At 53.8% G+C, this 22,568-nt stretch overlaps 7 protein-coding genes across 7 annotated transcripts; 4 read left to right on the forward strand and 3 right to left on the reverse strand.

Annotated features, from left to right (window-relative positions):
- Positions 1 to 1,668: 1,668 nt before the first annotated feature.
- On the forward strand, positions 1,669 to 2,987 carry J4E93_009655 (uncharacterized protein; the record flags this gene model as incomplete). The annotated part of the gene is made up of 5 exons (XM_049347544.1): positions 1,669 to 1,759; positions 1,815 to 2,225; positions 2,280 to 2,715; positions 2,763 to 2,819; positions 2,870 to 2,987. 5 exons carry the CDS (start codon positions 1,669 to 1,671, stop codon positions 2,985 to 2,987), a joined length of 1,113 nt encoding a protein of 370 aa, XP_049195311.1.
- Positions 2,988 to 3,003: 16 nt separating this feature from the next.
- J4E93_009656 (uncharacterized protein) lies at positions 3,004 to 6,597 on the reverse strand (the record flags this gene model as incomplete). The annotated part of the gene is made up of 7 exons (XM_049347545.1): positions 3,004 to 3,297; positions 3,493 to 3,752; positions 4,104 to 4,671; positions 5,285 to 5,563; positions 5,616 to 5,832; positions 5,884 to 6,364; positions 6,420 to 6,597. 7 exons carry the CDS (start codon positions 6,595 to 6,597, stop codon positions 3,004 to 3,006), a joined length of 2,277 nt encoding a protein of 758 aa, XP_049195312.1.
- Positions 6,598 to 6,851: 254 nt separating this feature from the next.
- Positions 6,852 to 9,060, forward strand: ATM1 (Iron-sulfur clusters transporter atm1, mitochondrial; the record flags this gene model as incomplete). The annotated part of the gene is made up of 3 exons (XM_049347546.1): positions 6,852 to 7,338; positions 7,394 to 8,706; positions 8,767 to 9,060. 3 exons carry the CDS (start codon positions 6,852 to 6,854, stop codon positions 9,058 to 9,060), a joined length of 2,094 nt encoding a protein of 697 aa, XP_049195313.1.
- A 336-nt stretch (positions 9,061 to 9,396) lies between these two features.
- Positions 9,397 to 10,263, reverse strand: J4E93_009658 (uncharacterized protein; the record flags this gene model as incomplete). The annotated part of the gene is made up of 1 exon (XM_049347547.1): positions 9,397 to 10,263. The coding sequence occupies one exon, from the start codon at positions 10,261 to 10,263 to the stop codon at positions 9,397 to 9,399; it is 867 nt and encodes a 288-aa protein (XP_049195314.1).
- Positions 10,264 to 15,544: 5,281 nt separating this feature from the next.
- RAS1_2 (Ras GTPase) lies at positions 15,545 to 16,340 on the forward strand (the record flags this gene model as incomplete). Its single annotated transcript, XM_049347548.1, has 2 exons — positions 15,545 to 15,622; positions 15,678 to 16,340. The coding sequence occupies 2 exons, from the start codon at positions 15,545 to 15,547 to the stop codon at positions 16,338 to 16,340; spliced, it is 741 nt and encodes a 246-aa protein (XP_049195315.1).
- Positions 16,341 to 18,120: 1,780 nt separating this feature from the next.
- J4E93_009660 (uncharacterized protein) lies at positions 18,121 to 19,575 on the forward strand (the record flags this gene model as incomplete). The annotated part of the gene is made up of 1 exon (XM_049347549.1): positions 18,121 to 19,575. The coding sequence occupies one exon, from the start codon at positions 18,121 to 18,123 to the stop codon at positions 19,573 to 19,575; it is 1,455 nt and encodes a 484-aa protein (XP_049195316.1).
- Positions 19,576 to 20,490: 915 nt separating this feature from the next.
- Positions 20,491 to 22,326, reverse strand: J4E93_009661 (uncharacterized protein; the record flags this gene model as incomplete). Its single annotated transcript, XM_049347550.1, has 2 exons — positions 20,491 to 21,734; positions 21,795 to 22,326. The coding sequence occupies 2 exons, from the start codon at positions 22,324 to 22,326 to the stop codon at positions 20,491 to 20,493; spliced, it is 1,776 nt and encodes a 591-aa protein (XP_049195317.1).
- Between the last annotated feature and the right edge of the window lie 242 nt (positions 22,327 to 22,568).

Raw genomic sequence — 22,568 nt, forward strand, 5'->3', positions numbered from 1 at the left:
GACCAAGATCTGACAAGACGACTATTGCAAAAGACGCTACCTACCATTCTATCCACTCTCTTCTCTAAGCCGCTCAAAGTCCTCAATCCTTCTTTTCGTCCACTCTTCTACCCGCCGTGTAAATATAACATCTGCGAATAAAAGCCAAATCTTTCCCCATGAAACAGGCGCTACTTTCTCCTTCGCTATATCGCGGAAAAGGGCCTGCGAAACCCACCACATCTGATCCAGAGGGTTTCCGGGTCCATCCACCCCAAGAACTCTCGTTCGCTCTACTATCGCGACAACGAACCAACGCTCGGGGGCCCAGAGCGCCGCTTTGATGACGTGGAATAGTTGCCACAAGTCGGCGGTTAGGCTGTTCAAACAACATTCGTGTACCTGGAGTAGTACCGTGTCGTGCACTGGGTTATAGATAGCCATCGACCCACTGGCGTCGAAGGTCGTAAGATCGGAGTGAGGGCTTCTCAAATGGCACTCGTGGAGAGAGTTTACGGCGGCGTCGTGCGCTGGATTGTACACGAACATCGAGCTGCGCGAATGTAGTGTCGCAACGGCGTCATCTGTGAAGACTTGATGCAGAGGCTGCGTGCGGAGGGCCTCGTCGCGGAATAGACGGCTGGTGTGGTACACGGAGGGGAGCTTGGGTAGCCGTATTGTTGTGCGAGGAGTCGCGGATTGCGAGTCGACGTTGATGTTGTTGGTTTTGCAGTATGAGGGTGCGTGAAGGTGCAATAACAATTCATCTTCACGCTGCGCCATGTCTTCCTCGAGGGTGTAGTTTATGATCATGACTTGGAGCTCTGCTGAGAGATCGGGGAAGCGGGTGAAGGTAGTTGGGGCGGTCATTTTTGCTTGTTGTGATCTTTTTTGTGCGGGTTGGGTGTGGGTTCAGTGTGGATGTCAAGAGGTGTGCAGAAACAAGGGACGAAAGCTTTCTTATATACTCTCTTAACGCCTTACGCTTAGACCAAAGCTTGATCATTACTATGCCATAGTTGTGGTTGGCCATAGAGTTGAGCTGCTACCACGTTCCCACACCCTTTGACTCACGTAGGAGCCAGTGATAACATAACCTCAGCAAGTTTCGGGACTTGTCTAACAAAAATACGCATCCTTGGTTGAGACTGTCGCATATAGAAGTGACATGCCGCAATCCAAACTTTTTGCGAGTAACCCTCAATGCACTTCATCTGCTGGTACGGCGATGACGCAGACCAACGAGCCACTCAGAACTTCCTCAGATGATAACTCTGCCATACACACAAACGGTATTCTCGAATGAGAAACGTATAACCGACAGGAACCTTGCAAGTAGAACTTGTAAGGCATCGAGAAGAATACGCGACTTTTCGACATAGATGGTGGACCGTGAACCGAGTACCGCACCCAAATTTTCACTACCTTTACCAATCCTTGGACCACCTTAAGCGAGTCACGAGTACTCTCACGTGCTTCCCCCCGGCTAATGCCGTCATACTGTATAGTCAGCCACGCGGCACAGTTGGACCCCTCATCGTGTAACGCAGCTGTCTCTCATCCGCTTCTAGTAAACGCGCACGTTACTACCACGCAGGATCACCAAGGGCGCGCAAAGGCTATTCAAAGAGACTCAGTAGCCATACCAAACTTTGAGTAGTGCTGCGATACTCTTTACCTCATCTCAACATGGTCAAAATCGACGATAGCTTTACCCAGGCTATTCTGAAAGAGCAGGACAGATATGAAGGCAAGTATATCGACGATAATATCGTTGCTGGTAAGTGATTTAGCACTCCAAAGCCATGACACCGGACGCTCACAGCTCCTTCCAGCATTACCAAAGGGCGCAAGCATAGACCTAGTCCGCACCATAGGTGCAACACACTGGTCGATACTAACCAAGATCGACACTACCATCAACGACAGACCACAGTCCTTCTTCTTAAAAGAGTACCGCGATGCAAATGCGAAACACATGGTCAAAGCCGAGTACGAGTCAACAGCTGCTTTGTACGCCGCAGTACCGAACCACGTACCTCGACCATACGCATATGGTTGTTTCGCATCGGACTCGCAGCGCTTCTTCTATCTCCAGTCTTTTTGCGATATGGAAGATGCGCCTGTGTATGCGGAGAAGGTCTTGACCGCATCTATTAAGCCGTTTGTCGAGGAGTTTGTTGGCGTACTGGCTGGCGTGCATAGTAATGAGTCGCCAACAGGGAAGTTTGGGTTTCATATCGACAGTAGGTATTTTTGTTGTGCGCGAATGGTACCTTGGATCTGACGCGAGATTGTAGCCTTCCAGGGAAACATCGTTAATCACAACCGATGGTGCGATACTTGGGAAGAGTACTTCAGTCGCAACTTACGCTATCTCATAGAGCTAGAGCGTTCCATCCATGGTGAAGATCCGGAAATGGATGCTCTATGCGCCGATCTTATGACAAAGGTAGTTCCTCGGCTCCTTCGTCCGATGGAAAGTAGTGGTAACAAGATCAAGCCTGTCCTGTTACACGGCGACATGTGGCACGGTAATGTCAGCATCGACAAGAAGACGGGAAGTCCGATGTTATATGATGCAGGATGCCTTTTTGGGCATCATGAGTACGAAGCAGCACCGTGGCGCGCTACGAGGTATGCTTTCAACAAAACGCATTTAGACGCGTATCTTGAGATCGTCCCTGCATCGAATCCGCAGGAGGACTACGACGACAGGAACGAACTCTACGCAGTGTGAGTATTGCGACGTTCTATAGCGCATGGTCACGCTAACGAACAAGTCGGAACAATCTTGTAGTCTCCTGTTGCTGGAAACAGAACAAGACTACTCGACAGTTGTGAGTCGCGAGCCTCGCTCAGATTTGGCGCGTCCATTGACCATATGTAGGGCGATTGAGGGGATGCGAAGCCTGGTAACCAAGTTTCCAGATGGATACGAGGGGTACGTCGCCGCAAATGAGGCAAAGGGTAAGCGCGATTCTCGGAAGTTGAACGCGAAGTTGTAGAGGAGAGGTTATCACCTCACTTTCCCTCGGTTCTGTGCGCCGTTCTCTGCGTACATCCGTCTTGCTCACGTGCGTGCCGTTCATTGCGCCATGCCATACCTCTGAGTCGAATGAACATTGTTGCGATGGTACTGAGTATACCAGAGATTGCGGCGAGAGCCGTGAAGAACCAGCCCTTGCCCATCACTTCTAGAAGAGGCTGCATGGCGGCAACAGCTGCTGCTGAAAGAGCGCATCGTGTGATGTTACCTGCTGCAGCGGCAGTGCTTGTGTTCTGCGGGGAAATGTCCACAATGAGGGTGTTGTGCGTCTGGAACGTTGTCAATACTGCTACCGGTTGTACAATTTGAAAGCAATTACCTGACAGATGCATGTAGCGAGAAATCCATGCACGAACAGAAAGATCAGTGGTACACTTATGTGCTGCATAATTATCAGTTCTCCGACTGTGTGAGTGTTGGAGATGGCATACAATTTCTCTGCGCAAAACCCATCCATACCCCACAATGACTGCAGTCGATATCGGGATCAGAAGCCACGACAACCGAGAGCGTGCCTTTTCGATGGGAAACTTGACCAGATCGTCGCCAGCAACCTTGTCGACCGTGATATTGTTCGCCTTGGCTGTGGAGCGGTAGTTGTAGTCCATTAGTTTCCCGTTGACGTAACCACCAAGGATGACACCGCTCCCTATGGAAAAGTAGCATAGACCAACTTGGAGCTCATCGAGATCGTAAATTTCCGCGAAGATGGCCGGGATAGAGGCTTGGATGCAGTAGTAAGCGGCATAGTAGACGGCACTGATGGAAAGAACCGCAGCAGTGTCCCGATGAAAACAAACCAGCAGAGCTTTGAAAGGGTTGGGTATGAGACTTCTCTTCTTCCAAGCCCTCGGTTCGTTGGGTGCTGTCAACTGTCGCTGCCGGCTTGACTGCAACAAAGGCCTATTCCATTTGGGTGCTATAATACTGCCGTTTCCCACGACGTTGCGCCCAGTCTCAGGGAGTGCGATGCCTAGAACGGCCAGAAAGGCAGCTCCAATAATGACTAGCAACCAGAACACCCATCTGTATCCAGTTCTTGATGCCATTACACCGCCGACTAGAGGGCCTATACTTGGACCGAGATTTGTCGCAATCATTGCAGGCCCTAACATGCTTCCCCGAGTAGCTGGCGTCGCTACATCGGCAATGACTCCGTACCCGATAGCTACCGTTGCGGAGCAGCCGAAACTCTGGACGCCACGCAGGACCATCAGAGCAGCATAGTTCTGCTGAAGAGCGAGACCCAGGTTTGCGCAGACGTATATAGCGAAAGTGATGAGGTACACAGGTCGCCGTCCGAGATTGTCGGCCAAGTCTCCACAGAAGGCTGGTGCGATTGCTTGAACAATGAGGTATGTCGTGATGGTAAGGTTGATTAGGCTGGCATTGACGCCCACAGCGTGTTGGAGTTCTTCAAGGCATGGAAAATAAATGTTGGCTGTAAATGGCGAGAAGAACATGCTGCATCCGATCAGCCATGTGATCATGCGCCGCTCGGCCCTGGTGAAGACCGTGTATGGAACAGCTGTTTCTGTACTTGGAATTGCTATCTTTGCTTCGATCTCCGTCATGTTTTGCGCAGTTTCGTCTTTGGCGAAGACATGATCGTTGCTCAAATGATTCGGCTGGGTCTGCATCTTCTAAATCTGTGGAGTAAGGTCGAAACAGTGAAGCGTCGATGTGAGCTAGCGTCAAAGAGGCTGCCTTGGGTTTGTCAGTGTGAAGTCTCAAGACTGGTCTCTTTGCCTGAATCGATGGCAATAACCCTTGGTGGACAAGCAGGCCACGCGCGTGATGTCGCGTACTGTGGCACATGATGTCCAGTCATACAATACGCACGCGCAGGTATACCCCGCCATAGCGGTGGTTGCGGCGTAGTCGGCACGCGTCTTGACTGTGATGTCGCGCGCAGGCCAGCGTCTGTCGCAAACGCGAGATGGTGGAAGCGATGCGGGCAGTGGCTGGGAGATGTCGCGTTCACGCTAGACGATCTAGCGTCCAACATCACATTGCTGCCCAGGTGACGTTTGACACGCCATTTCAAAGTCAGCAGTAGCCCTTTCCCACAACAAACGATACTTTCCCTATACTCACAAACATCGTGTCTTTCTTATCAAGTAAAAACATTTGATATATGCATATTTCACCCACGTTAGGTATGAGCACTTCAAATCACACAGCAGCGCCTTCTGTTTGAGACCACACTGCACAGGTCCACGTCATAAATATAGATACAGTACAGATGCTCTATACCTTCACCTCCTCTACCTTGGGCTTCTCAAACTCAGCCTTGCCATCTTTCACGGTGGCATACCGAATTGTGCCCGATGCGTCTGTGTTGGGTATCGGTGCTTTTGTGCCCTCTCCTATTGACTTGATTTCCTCTTTGATCTTCCGCGTGGCGGCGTCTTCGACAGCGCCTGGTGGGCTGTCCGCGATTTCATCGACGTTTCTCAGGGTAAGAACGTCGCTGATTCGTGAAGCGCGAGACTGGATGAGCATGGTGGTTGGGCCTTCGAAACGGAGGAATAACTGCGAAGTGTCAGCATTCGCAAAAACAATGGTATGCAGGGAGTTGTCTTACCCTATCTCCCCAGACTGTTCTCCGCAACCATGTCTTGAGAGTGTAATATGTGGTTGCCAGAGCCCGCCATGTGCCTGTCTTGCTCATGGTTCGGAAGAACTTGGTGTTCTGGACCATTGAGCCAAAGCCAAGGTCTGGCACTTGGAAGCGGAGATTCGACGACTTGAATCTGAAAGGAATTGGTGGGGTGTTGGAGGCTGTGTACGCTACGACGTTGCTACAATGCTGTCAGTGTAAAGTTCTGGGTATTTCTGTCGTCTCAACATACCTGGGATGCGCAACATAGCTTTCGCCAGCCTTGACCTGGACCTGGTATATTTGTCCGCTTCCTGCAAGCGCAAGTAATCCCCTGCCAGTAATGTATGTGTTTCCCCAGTGTGCCAGCCCCAACTTTACATTGTACTGTGGCTTCAACTTGAGAGTGTGGCCAGTCCAGGCAAGCAACGCATTCCGTTGGCTAACAATCCAATCATCCCTTCCGTCCATGTTGACCGAGACGATACTCGATATGGGTGCCTTTGTGGAGACGAGAGCTGTGACGGGGCTCGTCGAAGACACTTTCTGGTAGAGGAAGGGGATGCCGACGGGGGCCCTCTGGAGGGGTTCGAGGAAGGAGAGGGTTGATAGCGTGTTCTCTGACTTTCCGCTGAGGCCGACGAGTGTGCCGCGGCGGGTGTAGAGCGTCTGTGAGGCGGAGAGGGAGACGGAGAGGAGGGAGAACGGGGTGCCAATGACTTCGAATCGGGCGTCTGACGGTTCTTTTAGCCTTTGTATAATTAATGTATTTGTATCTACTCTTCTTACCTGGTGTGTGCATGGGCGTCGCGGTGCCCTCAACACTGACTGCCTGCTGCAGCGCGGGCTCATTGGACGAGCTGGTGGCTGATATGTTGATGCATCGCGCAGCAACGGGCGTCCGCCGTATGGCAGCGGCGGAGGTGGGCGAGAAGTTCCTCCAGGGCGAGGCAGCCGGTCGTAACATGGCTGTGCCGGGCAATTGGCGCGTGACGGGCGGCGAAGATGTTCTGGTCAAGCTCGGAGCAGCGATGATGCAAGAACGCCTCGCTTCAGCCCTGCCGCCCAAAACGCGCTAGACAACGTGGGATGCATGGCTGCGGCTGTCTAGGTACTCACGAGCAAACACTCTCTTGCCATCTTGTCCTCTCCGCCATTGAAGCTCTCCATAGCTTCTCTCTCCTGTGACAGCGGTGCAGAGACCTAACATGTGACATCGCCATGTTAATCCAACCACTCGCCCGCGCCGCCAGTCGGCCGGGTCTTCGATCGTCCAGTTTGCGCCCGCATCCTCTCCACCACGGCATTCGCGTATTCACCTGCTCTCCGCTACACAGAAAGGATGCGCACGGCCAGCGGCCAAAGCCCGGCTCTAAGCCCGCCATCGAAGCCACCAAACCTGCCGCCGACCCCGCCGCGGCCAAAGTCGCAAAGACGGACCCATTGCTGCAGGAGCAGGTCCTGACCAACAAGGAGCAGCGCAAGGCTGACTGGGCCATTATGAAAGAGATGTCGGCATACTTGTGGCCAAAGGACAACATGGGCACGCGCTTCAGGGTCGGCATCAGTCTGGGCCTGCTGGTAGGCGCAAAGCTGCTGAACGTCCAAGTCCCCTTCTACTTCAAGAGCATTGTAGACGCCATGAACATAGACTTTGCGGCTGTTGGCGGCACAGCGACCACAGTGGCAGGCTCTATGATCATCGCATGTAAGCTAGACCCAACAATGCATCCCATGTCCACCCTGGCTGAGACTCCCTTCAGACGGAATGACTCGTATTGGCGCCACTGTTTCCCAGGAACTGCGCAATGCCGTCTTTGCCAGTGTCGCCCAGAAGGCTATTCGTAAGGTCGCTTGCAGTGTCTATGATCATTTGCTAAGGCTGGACCTGAGTTTCCATCTATCGAGGCAAACAGGAGGCTTGACGCGCGCCATTGATCGCGGTACCAAGGGTATCAGCTTCTTATTGACTGCCATGGTCTTCCATATCTTCCCTACAGCATTAGAGATCTCTCTAGTATGTGGCATTCTGACGTACCAATATGGCTGGCAATTCGCTCTCATCACAGGCACAACCATGACCGCGTACTCTGTCTTCACCATAATGACCACCTCATGGCGCACCAAGTTCAGGAAGCAGGCCAACGCCGCAGACAACAAGGCTGCGACGGTCGCCGTTGACTCCATGATCAACTACGAGGCAGTAAAGTACTTTAACAACGAAAAGTACGAAGTCGGCCGCTACGACAAAGCTCTGAAAGACTACGAGAAGGCGTCCATCAAGGTCGCCACCTCCCTCGCCTTCCTCAACTCCGGTCAAAACATCATATTCTCCTCCGCCCTCACCGCTATGATGTACCTCGCAGCCAACGGCGTGGCCACCGGTCAACTAACCGTCGGCGACCTCGTCATGGTCAACCAGCTCGTCTTCCAGCTCTCCGTGCCCCTCAACTTCCTCGGCTCCATGTACCGCGAACTCCGCCAAAGTCTCCTAGACATGGAAACACTGTTCAACCTCCAAAAAGTCAACGTAGCCGTCAAAGACAAGCCCGACGCCAAGCCTCTTGCCCTCAAGACCGGAGAGATCAAATTCGAAAACGTATCCTTCGGCTACCGACCCGACCGACCCATCATCAAGAACCTCAATCTCACCATTCCTGCGGGCAAGAAAGTCGCCATTGTTGGTCCTAGCGGTTGCGGAAAGTCTACCATTCTAAGACTTCTCTTCCGTTACTACGACGCACAGGAGGGGCGTATTCTGATTGATGGCCAAGATATTCGCGATGTTACGTTAGATAGCTTGAGGAGGGCTATTGGTGTTGTACCACAAGACACCCCGCTCTTCAACAACACTATCCAACACAACATCCACTACGGCAACCTAGAAGCGACACAAGAACAAGTTATCGAAGCGGCAAAGAAAGCGCGTATCGACGAGAGTATCAGCCGTTTCCCCGATGGATACGAGACCATGGTTGGTGAGCGCGGAATGATGATTTCAGGTGGCGAGAAGCAAAGACTAGCCATCGCGAGACTTGTCCTTAAGGACCCGCCGTTCTTGTTCTTCGATGAAGCTGTACGTCCTTATCCCCCCTACCACTTTACTCTTTCACCAATGACTAACTTGCAATACTAGACATCCGCCCTCGACACGCACACCGAGCAAGCCCTCCTCTCACACATCAACTCACTCGTCAAAGAGAAGCGCCGCACGTCCGTCTTTGTCGCCCATCGTCTCCGCACTATTTACGACTCCGATGTTATCATCGTGTTGAGAGAGGGTAATGTGGCGGAGAGTGGAACGCATCAGTATCTTATTGATCGGGATGGTTTGTATAGTGAACTTTGGAGTGCGCAGGAGACTATGTTTGTGGAGAAGGAGGAGGAGGAAGGGGAGGGTGGAGAGAAAGATGGGGGGAAGAGGAATTAGACAGTGGTTGGGAGATTTGGAGTAGTGTAGGATAGTCAGGTTTTTGTGAATGGTGGTTGTAAATACACGGGTTTCTTCGAGTCTTCGCGTGCGTCGAAGGTGCTGTTCATAAGACGGATTTGAAGCCTCAATTGGGCGTCCAAGTAACAGGAAATAGACCACAAGGTAGGCCGGGGTATCCGCAGTACGGAAAGGGTGAAGCGAACAATCAGAGTAATGACTTGGAGAAGCCATAGCCGTCCAAAGCCCGGGTGAAGAAGCGATGGTAGCATGTCATTACTGTAATGGTCTCCAAAGTTCCACACCAGACACCCCGATAGATCATCCACCGTCCCTTCAATCCATTTTCGTAGGAAGCGACACCACCCTCTTAGTCTCCATACTCCCTTCTATATCCACCTTGACACCCAACTTTTCCGCTACGGTAACGAACCCTTCACTCCCCTCTTTCAGATCAATCCACACATCCACCCACCCAGCCTCCCTCTCCTCCTTAACCTTCCCCTCACTCCAATCCTCCTCCTGTGCCCTCTCCACATACACAGTCCTCAACCCACACCCCTTCGCCGCCTTGAGATCATTCAAATGCGCAGCCACCATCGCACATTCCTCCGGTCTAAGTCCCAATTTCTCCGCCGCGCCCAGGTATACTTTCGGACTGGGTTTGTACGTGCCGAACATCTCGGCGGAGAAGATGTGCGTGAAGGGTATCTGGCTGTACGCACGTAGATCGGAGAGAAGACTCAAATTACCGTTCGACAGCATGCATGTGTGGAAACCGGCGGTGTTTAACAAGGACATTCCTAAGACGGAGTCGGTCCAGGGGTTGAGTTGATGCCATATTAGACTCAATGCGCGGATTTCTTCGTCGGTCCATAGGCCGTTTAATTCCCATTCTGCAATGAGTTTCTTGAGTGCACTTAGATGGTGGTCGTCGACAGATACCCATGGTATCGATGGGTCGGCTGCGAGTTGTTTAGTAAAAGCCTTGTAGCTGTTCCGCCATTGTTGTGCAAATTGGCCCCAGTGTTCGTCGCTCATTTCTGAGGCGCGGAGGCGCAGGCGTGAGGCTAGGGATGCCGTGGCGGAGTTTAGTGATGTGTGGGCGCATTGTGATAGCGCGGTTGTGACGGTGGAGCGCCAGTTTACGCAGGTGCCGAAGATGTCGAAGAGGAGGGCTTTGGGCGGTGGGGTGAGAGACATGGTGCGTTGTTTGATTGGCTTTACGGTGGTTGATGGTGGCGGTGTGGTGTGTTGGCGAGGTGGAAAGTTTATTTTGGCTGATGGTGTAGTTGGTGGTGGTGGTGGTGGTGGTGTTGTTTATGTATGTACGTCACCGGTAGGATTCCCCGGAAATAGATGGTTTTCCGGAAATGTGCGTGGGTTAGATCTTACGGGCGCAACAAAAATCATACAGAATGTCGTATTCGTAATACAATACTCATATCACGACACTCTGATAGCCATGAGGCGCGAACGTCCCATGTGGCAGTCGCGTGGAGTAGACGTCATAGCTCTGATCTCTCCAGTGCTAGCTCACCAGCCACTTCCGTCCCAACACCGTCCGCCTGGAAGACTACCATCTCCTGCATCTTAAGCGCTTTACACAAAAGAACACAATTCAACATAAAGTAGTTCTAGATCGAGCTGACAACATGCACAAAGCTCCTCTAGAAGCCTGCCAAGCAGACGTCATCCCCAACCGTGTTAGCACCCCACACTAGCGCTTTGCGGGGGAACTTGGGGTAGGCCGAGCCAGCTCCTTCCGAGGTCAGCGTCGTCGGTCCCCTTGGACCGATCGGCAACGTTCTAAAACATCAGTGCTCATGACGCCCATATGCTTTCCCGGAAGAGCTACTCGTGCTTGACCGCATTCACTATCCTCAGGTCCGGCATATCGCTTACTTCTTGCTCGGCTCATAGCCCCATTGCCCGCGCTAGCTTCATTGTTAGACCTAGGAGACTACTTGCATTCTCTGCTTCACGAAATCAATTCACATCTGAGAAACGGACGGACAATATGCCTCAAGGACATATCCAAGACAAGGTCTATGCGGCCTCCATCGACAACCCCGAGGAGTTCTGGCAGCGTCAGGCGAACAACCTACACTGGCACAAGAAGCCATCCAAGGCGTTCCAGAGGAGCGTCAAACACCTGAAGAAGAGCAATGTCCCACATGAGCATTGGGAGTGGTTTGCCGATGGCGAGATCTCGACGACTTACAATTGTGTGGACCGCCATGTGGAAAACGGCAATGGCGATAAAGTAGCTATTTGCTGGGATAGTCCGGTAACCGGTCAGAAAGAGAAGTACACATACCAGCAGTTGCTACAAGAAGTTGAGACATTGGCGGGTGTTTTGAGAGAAGAGGGAGTCAAGAAAGGCGATGTCGTGTTGATTTACATGCCGATGATACCAGCTGCGCTCTTTGCTATGTTGGCTATTGCCCGGCTGGGAGCCATACACGCGGTTGTGTTTGGTGGTTTCTCGCCCGCAGCGCTGGCACAGCGGATTGAGGCAAGTCGCCCTGTCGCAATCATGACGGCCTCTTGCGGCATTGAAGGAGCGAAGAAACCCACTGAGTACAAGTCGATGATCGAAGGAGCAGTCCACAAGAGTAGCTTCAAGCCATCCAAGACCATTGTCTGGCAGAGAGATCAGCTTCGATGGGATCCCATAGTCAAAGAGGAGGGCCAAAGGAACTGGCAACGCCTAGTCAAAAGCGCGAAGAACAGGGGATTGAAGGCCGATGCTGTGCCTGTTAAGAGCGGTGATGGACTGTACATCATCTACACGTCGGGTACTACTGGGCTTCCAAAGGGGGTTGTCCGCTCTGCAGGCGGTCATGCTGTTGGGCTGAACTTCAGCATCAAGTACCTGTTCGGAGTCCATGGCCCGGGCGACGTCATGTTCACAGCGAGTGACATCGGCTGGGTTGTTGGACATTCTTACATCGTCTACGCTCCGCTGCTTGCTGGCGCTACTACGGTTCTGTTCGAAGGCAAACCCGTTGGAACCCCCGATGCAAGCACATTCTGGCGAGTCATTGAAGAGTACAAGGTGACGACCATGTTCACCGCTCCCACAGCTTTACGAGCAATCCGCAGGGATGACGGCGACAACGAGTTCTTCGAGGCGAGAGGACGAAAGGGTGCACTGAAGACGCTCAGGGCCCTGTTCCTGGCAGGAGAGAGGAGCGAACCGAGCATCATACAAATGTACCAAAAGCTACTCGCGAAGCACTGCGCTCCTGGTGCAATGGTTGTAGACAACTGGTGGTCTTCCGAATCAGGCTCACCCATCTCTGGAATCGCACTCAGCGCCTCTGCCGGACTGGATTTCTCTTCTCAAGAACGACCCGCGCCGCTTCCTGTCAAGCCTGGCTCGGCTGGAAAGGCGATGCCTGGGTTCGATGTTCGCGTTGTGGATGACTCGGGTAAAGAGGTGAAGAGAGGCGAAATGGGCAACATTGTCATGGCGATACCGCTTGCTCCAACTGCCTTCACTACGTTGTGGGAGGACGAAGAGCGCTTCTACAAAGGCTACATGAAGAGGTTTGATGGGAAGTGGATTGACACTGGCGATGCTGGCATGATTGACGAGGAGGGCTACATTTCAATCATGGCACGGGCGGATGATGTGATTAACGTTGCGGCACACCGCTTCAGTACCGGTAAGTGCTCTACTCATACAGTTGATAGCGAGATCGAGCTGACAACATCCAGGCGCCATCGAGCAAGCCATCACGACCCATCCTTCCATCGCCGAAGCAGCCGTAGTCGGCATCCCCGACGCATTAAAAGGCCACCTCCCATTCGCCTTCATCACACTATCCACAAACAACCATTCCGACTCCGCCGTAGCAGACGACAAGCTCCTCGCCGAAGTCCAACGCCTAGTACGTGAACAGATTGGTGCGATTGCCAGCCTCGGAGGCATCATCCAGGGCAAGGGCATGATCCCGAAGACGAGGAGCGGCAAGACGTTGAGGAGGGTGCTGCGCGAGCTACTCGAGAACGCGACGCATGGGGAGTTTGACAAGGAGGTTAGCGTTCCGAGCACGATTGAGGACCGCGAGGCTGTTAATGTTGCGCGGGAGAAGGTGCGGGAGTACTTTATGGTTAAGGGCAAGGATTTGCACAAGGCTACGGAGGCGCGGGCGAAGTTGTAGTGTAATATGATGGGTGTGATAATTGTAGGGTTTTGACAGGTTCTTCCATCGTGCCTTCCTGTGCTTGGTCATCATTCTCCCGTCGTTCCTTCCTATGCTGTCAAGATCCCCCGTGCCTTCCTTCCATGTTCGGTGCCTTCCTCAATTGCCGCTCACTTCGCTTGTCGCGTATATGCCAACCTTGCTGCATTATCTTATCAGTTCGTTATATAGAGCGTTTGTAATGACGTTGGTTGTACGATCCAACGGCAGCTCGTATTCGCAGCCTCGCCGCCGGATGAATCAACGGAGTCGCAGCGGCCCGTCCCCAGGAATCGTTGAAACCGTTAGAAATCATTGTCAACGCCCCAGCGCTCAACGCCGCGTCACCATCACCAACAGGTACTCGAGGTCCAACTCAAGCAGGGCAAAAAGGGATCCGGCTCCGTCACAGCGCATGTTGGTGGCCCCACCTAAACACGTGCTTGCACGTTGCTGCGAGCCATGGCCCAGGCGCTGGACTGGGCTCCGGGCTGACCTACATGACGATCGTGCTGAGCTACCATGTTCCCGCCCACCTGGGAGCTTGACACTTCATCAGCGCACATATCAAGGCATTCCCTGGGTCGCTCATCTGGCGCATCTGCCCGGGGAGTCAGCGAGCCTCGTCACAGTCGCGCTGGCACTGGCTAGTCGGGCGTCTGGTCAGGCTATGCCTCGCGCCGCGTCGTCTACCACTTTGTACAAGCTTTCTTACCGGCAGAAGTCGTCGCAGCCAGGCGACGACGTCTGTTGGTGCAGTGATCCCGTCGGCTCGGCAGAATATCAGGAGCGCAACAGTGGGCCAAGCGACTATCGGCTACACGCTGTCGCGGCTTGGGGTCCAGTTCCCCGAAGCACCATGCCTCGCAGCCCACGCCGGACGACGACTGAAACCCTGGCGCAAAAGTGGCCGACCTGTCCTGCAATGTCGAAGACCATTCACATGTTGGAGTCGTTGGAGTCATGGAGTTGGCCGCCCTTGGTGAGCGAGTCCTTGACTCCTTGGTGTGGCTGGAGCCGGGAGTCAGCGTGCTGGGAGAGCGTGCTGGTGGGCAGGCCGCTCGGCGGCTTTCTTGTTCCTACAGAGTCGAGGGTGCATGTGTAGTGCCTCTCTCCCCAATGGCACCCCCAAGGGGGCCCCCGTTTGCAGCCCTAGCATGTCCTAGGGCCTGCCGCCTGCGCTTGCGCACTGAGACGACGGCAGCTCTTCTGGCCGTTTGGTCGTGACGGCACCACCTTGGGACGTGACGGGCGCACACAGTGAGACCAGGCTTCCACGACCTGGGGCGGCACGGCGTCGTCGGCTTATATGGGCACGCAGCAGCCAGCCACGGGGCCGGGTCGGCGAGGCGGTCCTGAGTGCTTCTGGCTGCAGGCCCTGGGCTGTTTCTCGTCTGCATGGCTTGGATAGGACTAGGCGGATTGACGTTTGGCAGCCCCCAGTGCTGCAGCGCCGTCGCCCAAGGCCCAAGGTGCCAACTCGACGCAGAAGCGTAAAAACCCCGGAGGCCCATGTCGACTAATCGCGTTTCTTTTTGACCTCCCTCATCCATCACGCCGCTATCGTTGCCCCCGTCCTCCGTGCTGCCTGCCCATCCCACGTCGCCCGCGCTCATGCAACGGAGCCCCGATAGTAGACGCTGCTGCTGATAGGTGATGCCCCGGACTCGGACGCTTGCACCCTAGAAGCCCTGATCGCTTTGTCCATCGCCCGCTTCCAAATCCACATCTTCACGTGGGGACACGAGCCACTCCCAGAGAACCCTGACCACGTCAAGACGCCTCGCCCAACTTTCTCCCATCCCCTCGACCACCACCGGACCACCTCCCAACTCGACTTGCTCCAACGCGCATCTGCTCCCCGCTCGCGTCTCAAGCCCCTTCTGCGTCGGCCCAGCTGCACAGGCCTCGCTTCCGCCGAGACGTCTGCGTGCAACCATTGTGCTCTCCCAAGCCGATCCATTCTGAAGCGCCTGCAGCTCCCCGTCGACACGCGCCCCTGTGCTGCCGTGCGAGTGTGGACCGCCGTTTGGGACCACGACATCGAGACGCTCATTCTGGCCGCGCCGCCCCCTTCGTCCCGCCCCTCTGGATCTCTCGCAGCTCCCAACGCAGGCTGAACCCGCTGAGCCCGCTGGTCAGCTGCAATCCCGCTGCTGTACACGAGACGATACTGCGACGACGTGGCGAGCTGCTTGCACCACGCCCCGTCCTTTATCTGTGCCCCATCCGCCCTTGACTCGCTGCCTGCATTGAATTGACGAGGCCGACTCTGCTCTCCTACCGACACCATGGCGGGGAAAATGACGCTGTACAAGCTGGTGGTGCTGGGTGACGGTGGTGTGGGAAAGACCGCCCTGACCATACAGGTAGCCCTGCCCTCCTGTTTCCCCTATTCCCTTGACATTGGCTGACCGCGGCTAGTTGTGCTTGAACCACTTCGTTGAGACGTACGACCCCACCATTGAAGACTCGTACCGCAAGCAGGTGCAAATTGACGGCCAGTCCTGCATGCTCGAAGTCCTCGACACGGCTGGCCAAGAAGAATACATCGCCCTGCGGGACCAATGGATACGCGACGGCGAGGGCTTCGTACTCGTCTACAGCATCTCATCACGCTCCTCCTTCGCCCGCATACAGCGATTCCACAGCCAAATACAGCGCGTCAAAGAGACGGCCATGGCTGGCTCACCGACCTACCCCGGCTCGCCCATCAGCGCATCAGCTCCCATGTTCGGCCAGGCCCCTGTGATGCTCGTCGGAAACAAATGCGACCGTGTCACGGAGCGTGAAGTCTCCACCCAAGAGGGTCAAGCTCTCGCAAAAGAACTCGGCTGCGACTTTGTCGAGGCATCCGCCAAAAACTGCGTCAACGTAGAAAAGGCCTTTTTCGACGTCGTTAGACAGCTCCGACGGCAACGACAAGGCAGCGGACGCAACCCCACAGACAGGAAAGAAGCCCGCGTACGTACCGGCCTGCACGAGAAGGACCGCACAAGAGGAGCCGGCGACCGTCGCACACGGGGTGCCGGCATGACGGGCGGCAACAAGCGCGGCAAAGAGAAACCGAAGTGCGTCATTCTATGAGCTCCCGGCTCGACATCCACTCGGTCCAGCGACCGATACGCCTTCCGACATACATATTTGGATTTACTGCACCATAACGGGCTACGACACCTCCCACTGTCGTGCCACACATCACTGATAGAAAGCACTCAACAAGGCGTCGGCATATGAGCGGCGTTTGCATCGATGGTCTCACTTTGGTTTTGCATGAGACCCATGGAGTATCTGGAGTACTACGAACATTAGCCTATTCTTATTTCCTTAACGACCGAGATCTGCGCAGCAACTGAGATCTTGCATGACACTGTACGGCTGAATTGATTAAGTGGGCTAGGGCTGGCGGGTTGCGAAAAGAAGGCAACAACATGTCGACAATCTGGAAGACGGGTACTGTGGTAGCATGTGTTTATTGTCAGCAGCGCATGGCATATTTGGAAATCTCAAAACCTGGAATAAGGACGGAAAAGTCATGGGTTCAGTTTGGGTCACACATTCTTCTATAACGCCCCCCGAGATACCTTTCGAATTCAACGTCTATGTTTTTTGGTACATGACTACTCCTCCTCCTCCTCCTGCCTTGATTCTTCACATGTGTGATCTTCATCTTTTCGTCCCGGATAGTGTGTCTCCGATGTTCCGGTACGTCTTCCCCACAAAGCAACCGACCCGACTCCGGCACTGAGGACATGTGGAACCCCGAGAGCCAGCCCTTCCCACGCGAGCGACAAGCGGGGATTTTGTATTTGAATTAATGGCAAAACCAGCCAATCGCTCTACTTCCTCCATCGACAAATGAATCAAAGCACAATGCAGCTGGAGACGAGAGCGGCAAACGGAGACTTTTGCTCGTGCAGTAACGAGGGAGGGGGAGAGACAATCCCTTACCTCCCCTGCTGTTTCGTGCGTGCGTGCGTTGCGGCAGCGGGCCAACGTTGGCGATATCCCAGCACGTACAGGCGGCGAGTGCAGCTGGTAGCTCCAGGTACACCCAGGCGCCGTGCATATCGACTGCGAACGAACGAAGAGAAATTTTCGCCACCGTGAATTTGCCTGCATGCGGGCAGAGTCTATTGTTGGCAGTCTTTTTCTTGCTCTCTCTTCCCTCGACGTGTTGGTGGGAAAAGGAGAGGGGCGTTTCTGGCATTCTCCTGTCAAGTTGGGCAGCATTGCATACTGCGGGTCATCAAAGTGCCCTGCAAGTCCCCCGAGACGGCAAGGCTAGCGATGGGACTTCACCCATGTGCACTGGCTGGCTGTTGCGACGATAACCTGGCGGCCCTTTGATGCATATACGTTCGAGAGGTGGATGTTGTGCTTTGTGGGATGGAGTTCACAACATACCATCGCTACGGCGGCCCTTGAAAGCTGATCTTGATTCATCTCACGATGCTTTGAGCAACGTCTCACAGCATCAGAATGAGTCATGATGAGTTTACGCTGTTTGTGCACTTGTTCTTGTGTACAAAGTAAACCGCTACCAACGCTGCTTAGGATAATCCCATCTATCTTGCACACCATCAGCGAGTCCAGACCTCACGCAAGAGACGAGCAGGAGGAACTGCGGTCAATTCTGCGTCAGGCCTTGACGCGTTTGCAGTTTCAGAAGGCGGGACGCTTCGTACCTGTCAGTTCAGTCAGTCAACCACTGCGGGGTCCAGAAAACGGCACCTCATCACCAGCACCACCATACGCGTAAGCCCAGAATGTCACTACTATACAGTTGCCATTCAAATCCCATCACGCCATCGTTGGAACTGACATGTTGTTCAAAGGATCACCGCACGTATCCTAGTTGCCGAACATGACGCTTCCGGATTTGGATATGGATATCGACCTGATGGGTGCCCAGCCCGCTCTGTTCAAGCTTTATACCCAACTTGCCTTGTTCTTTCCGCTGTCGGAGGGGCTGGTACCAGCGTCACGGGACGGTATCACTGCGATCATCACCACCGGATTGGCAGAGCTAGCAAAGACTTTGCCGTGGGTTGCTGGTCAGGTCGTCAACGTCGACGCAAATTCTCATCACTCCGATTCCGAATCCAAGGCCGCGCCCCTTTACAGGATCCGGCCGTACGAACCGGTGCCGCAATTAATCGTACGAGATTATACTTCCGATGCGGAGATACCCAGCGCGTCGCAGATCATAGATGCGGGTTTCCCGATGAAGATGTTGGGTGAGCGTGTTTGGGCGCCGTGTCCTACGCTCGCTGCTTTGGGGTTTGATCCGAGGGAAGCGTCTGGGAAGGATGATCGACCTGCTCCGGTGATGCTTGTGCAGATCAGTTATATCCGTGGTGGTATGGTGCTTTGTGTTAATTTGCAACATAATGTGTGCGATATGATGGGACAGGCGGCTGTGATAGGCTGGTTGTCCAAGGCATGTCGAGGTGAGGGGTTCACTGAAGAGGAGCGAAAGGTAGGTAATATGGTAAGAACGGGTGTTGTACCGCTTATTGAGGATGAGGGCTGGGACCCTGGAATGGAACTGCAGAACCAGCTTTTTCCTCCAGCTCCCACGGTTGTCAAAGAGCTAGATACCGCCGAGTCAACGGTTACTGGAGCACCTGTCAACTGCAGCTGGATGTACTTCGACTTCTCAGCATCGTCCTTAAAGTCACTAAAGCACCTCGCAACAACCACACTTCCCCAAGACTCCACCAGCTTCATATCAACCGACGACGCCCTCTCCGCCTTCATATTCCTCTCCGTTCTACGCGCAAGACAAACACGCCTACCCCCTAACATATCAACGACCTTCGCACGAGCTGTAGATGCAAGACGCTACCTAAACATCCACCCCAACTACCCCGGCATACTCCAAAACATGACATACATTACCTACACACTACCCACCCTCCTCTCCACTCCTCTCGGCCACATCGCCGCCGCCATGCGCCAATCCATCGACCCCAAAACCTCAGACATCGCACGCCGAACACGTTCTCTCGTCACTTTCCTGTCGCAATCACCAGACAATGCGGCGAAAACGAGTCCGACAGCTACCCTCGATATGAGCGTGGATATTGCGCTTAGCTCGTGGACCAAAGTACCGGCTTACGTGTGGGACTTTGGACTCGGGCTGGGTCCTGCGGTTGCTGTGCGCAGACCGAGCTTTGTGCCTGTAGAGGGACTGATGTATTTGATGCCGAAGAGTAGGGATGGGAGTGTGGCTGTTGCCATGTGTTTGCGAGAGCAGGATTTGGAATGTCTGAGGCGGGATGGGGAGTGGGTGAGGGTGGCTAGGTGTATTGGTTGATTAATGTTTCTGGGGTGCTTGATTAGGATGCGAACAACATGATGGTGTTTTCGGTTTGAGTTGAGGCGGAAAGATTACTAACAGCTCAGCTTATTCGTTAATCGCTATCTAACGTAGATCTTGGTGGTCTTGGGTAGACGAGCTAATCTACCTTTGGCACTAGGATTCTCAGACGCTCTTGATGGAGTCACGCTTGTACAGCGATAAACCTTCAGGGTGCCTGTGGCATACGATAGCGTTCCGTTGTCAAAAGTTACATTACCGCCATAGATGTCGGCGCTCAAATAATGTTATTAGTGATGAAGCCAGCCAACATACACCATTGTATTCGTCCAGCTACATATTAATAAACGTGGGAGACACTTCCGTGACAAGATGCCGTTGGCACATTTGCGGTGCCATACTCTTTCGATTGGAAGACTAGCAAAATTCATGTCGACACGAAACGTCCTTTGGCGATTTGCGTCACGGGTCAGCTTTCATAGAAAGTTCAACTGGTGAGACTTCTACCTCTGCCACACCCTCTGCGAGTTGACAATAGTGGGCAGCTATGCTGTCTAAGTATAGAACTATCGAGATGAAGCTTGTGTAATGACAGAAGAAAATGTAAAAAAAGATAGAAGATGTGTAAAGTAGCGCGTTCGTGTATATTGATCAACAGCAGCATACAATAAGATGATTGCAGCACCTTATTTAATGTAAAGAATGAACATTTCGCCTACAGAGGATAGAAGTGAAGACAACTTCAAAGCCTACGTTGCGTTGAGATTTTGCTGAATTTCGGGTTGATAATGATAATGTAGTCTACGAAACACCTTTTCAGCTTCTTCCAAAACTGAGGTGGTACATCAGCACGAAAACGAACAATGACCATATCTCACACCAGCAGCAATAACATCTCTCTCCACCCACCCCCTAAACAGCACTCTTCCCCCTCTCCTTCGCCTCCTTCTCCCTCCTCAACCGACTCTTCTCCACCGCCTCCTCAACCTTCGTCTTCCTCCAACTACACTCCTCACTAAAATCACAAATCCGACACTTAAACGCCTCTTCAATCTCCACGCCCTTGGCCTCCCTCCTCCCCTTCCACCAATCCATCTCGCTCTCCACATACCCATCAACAACACCCGCTTCATACACCGTAAGCCGACTGCCCAACACATCCCCCGTCTTCGCATACCTAAACTCCGCGCGGAGGATGGGGGAGAGGCTGGAAGGAGGGAATGTGGCTTGCATTTCGGTGACGAGCAAGGACCAGAGGGCGAGTAGGTTGGGGTAGGAGGAGACGCCGTTTTCGGGGCCGATGTTGCTGATTTCGGAGAGGAAGAGCGGGGTGAAGGGGGTGAGGGGGTCGAGGGAGTAGCGGGCGAAGACGGTTTCGGCGTCGACGGTGTTGAGGGAGAGGGACTCGAGGAGTTTGCGGTAGAGCATTAGTTGCATCCACGTAGGGCGGAGGGACGCGCCGGTTGGGAGAGACTTCGCGGATCTGGTTTTTACGTCTGCGATGTAGATTTGGCGGTCGAGAGGTGGTGTGGAGACTAGTGGGCTGGAGGAGGGCGGTTTGCTGGCTTTTGCAAAGGCGTCTGTGATGCTGAGTTGGCCTGGGGGTAGGGGGACGATACCGCCATTTTTCTCGGCGCGGGTTCGCTCGAGTTCCTCTTCGAATTCGGTATCCGGACATTCGTATGAGATTTCGTCGATCACACCGTTGATGACTTGGCCTTCGAGCACGCCCCAAACTTCCAGTTCACGCGTAAGGCCAGTCTCGCGGAGACAGCGCAGGCCAGATATAGCGTTCCACATGCGTAGGCCGAATCGGTCTTCTTTGCTCTCAACCTGCACTGGCACTGTCGTGTGTACCTGATCTTCCAGCGTTTGGTGGATCTTGCTACCAGTCTTCATCGCCTGCGTTCGTGGCTTGCGCCCAAACTTGCTCAAAGTGTAAAAGTACTGCAGCTCGCACCATGCTGGTGAGACGAGATCAGTCACCGAAAGACACTTCTTGGGCTTCGTTCGGAACCGCTCGATAGGCGGCCGGTTGTCGATTTCGGCTGCCTGTACGGCCTGTGTGGTAGAGGCGGCGCGCGTAGACTGCGATATGCTGCGATCAGATCGTAATTGCGAGGGTCTGGGGGGAGAGGCTGATTGTTCGTGAGGAACTAAGCGCTGTTAGTCGTCAGTCATGCCAATGCCACTGCTGCGAGTCTGGATCAACGCACCACTCCACGCCCGTCGCGAACGTTCGTCGTACTCGACTTCCAGCGCCTTGCGCTCTCGCATGGGCGAGCTCTGTACATCCCTCTGTGCATCCGCGTCGACACTGGCCTTGCCCTTTGCAACGCGCAGGACCGTGGGTCTATGAATCTGCACGAAGCCGTCCACATCCTGCTCTTCGTCTTCGAGTTCGCCCTCTTCAAATTCTATGCTGGGGAGGACTGCGCTCTTCTGGGTTTGCGCAGCGTCTGCTATCGTGTCAAAGGCGTCGGCGAGTATGGTGTCGTCGTCAATGTCAATGTCCGAGCCGTAGTCGCTCAGCGTCGCGATGGACTGGATGTCGATATCTGAGCCATACTCGCTCGCGCGAGCCGTCAGCCGTGTGGACGGTGCAGCCATGATGCCATGATCCGGCCGCGGCGGGTCTGTTGTGTGCGTGGCGACACTTTGACGCGCTTCGAGTGTTGGCGCGTTTTCGCGTGTTATCGTGAGGTCATCGGTGGGCGGGCCAATCGAGGGGTTGTCTTTGATCACCATAGTCAGGAAATTCAGAAATGTGTGTTACGAGAAGGAGACAGGTGTCTTATCACGACCATAGAGCCTGGACTCTTCACATGGTCGTGAGAAGGATGCAAGAACGCGTTGTGCTTCACATTTATCTCGCACCTCAAATGCGACACATAATCCGCGTCTTCACATTGCAAAACGCAACAACAGCACAACCATAATACCAACTACAACTATCACATACAATCTACACAAACACATCATAACAACCA

Source organism: Alternaria ventricosa, assembly GCF_023758065.1.
Source record: "Alternaria ventricosa strain BMP 2768 chromosome Unknown scaffold_23, whole genome shotgun sequence".
Classification (NCBI taxonomy): domain Eukaryota; kingdom Fungi; phylum Ascomycota; class Dothideomycetes; order Pleosporales; family Pleosporaceae; genus Alternaria; species Alternaria ventricosa.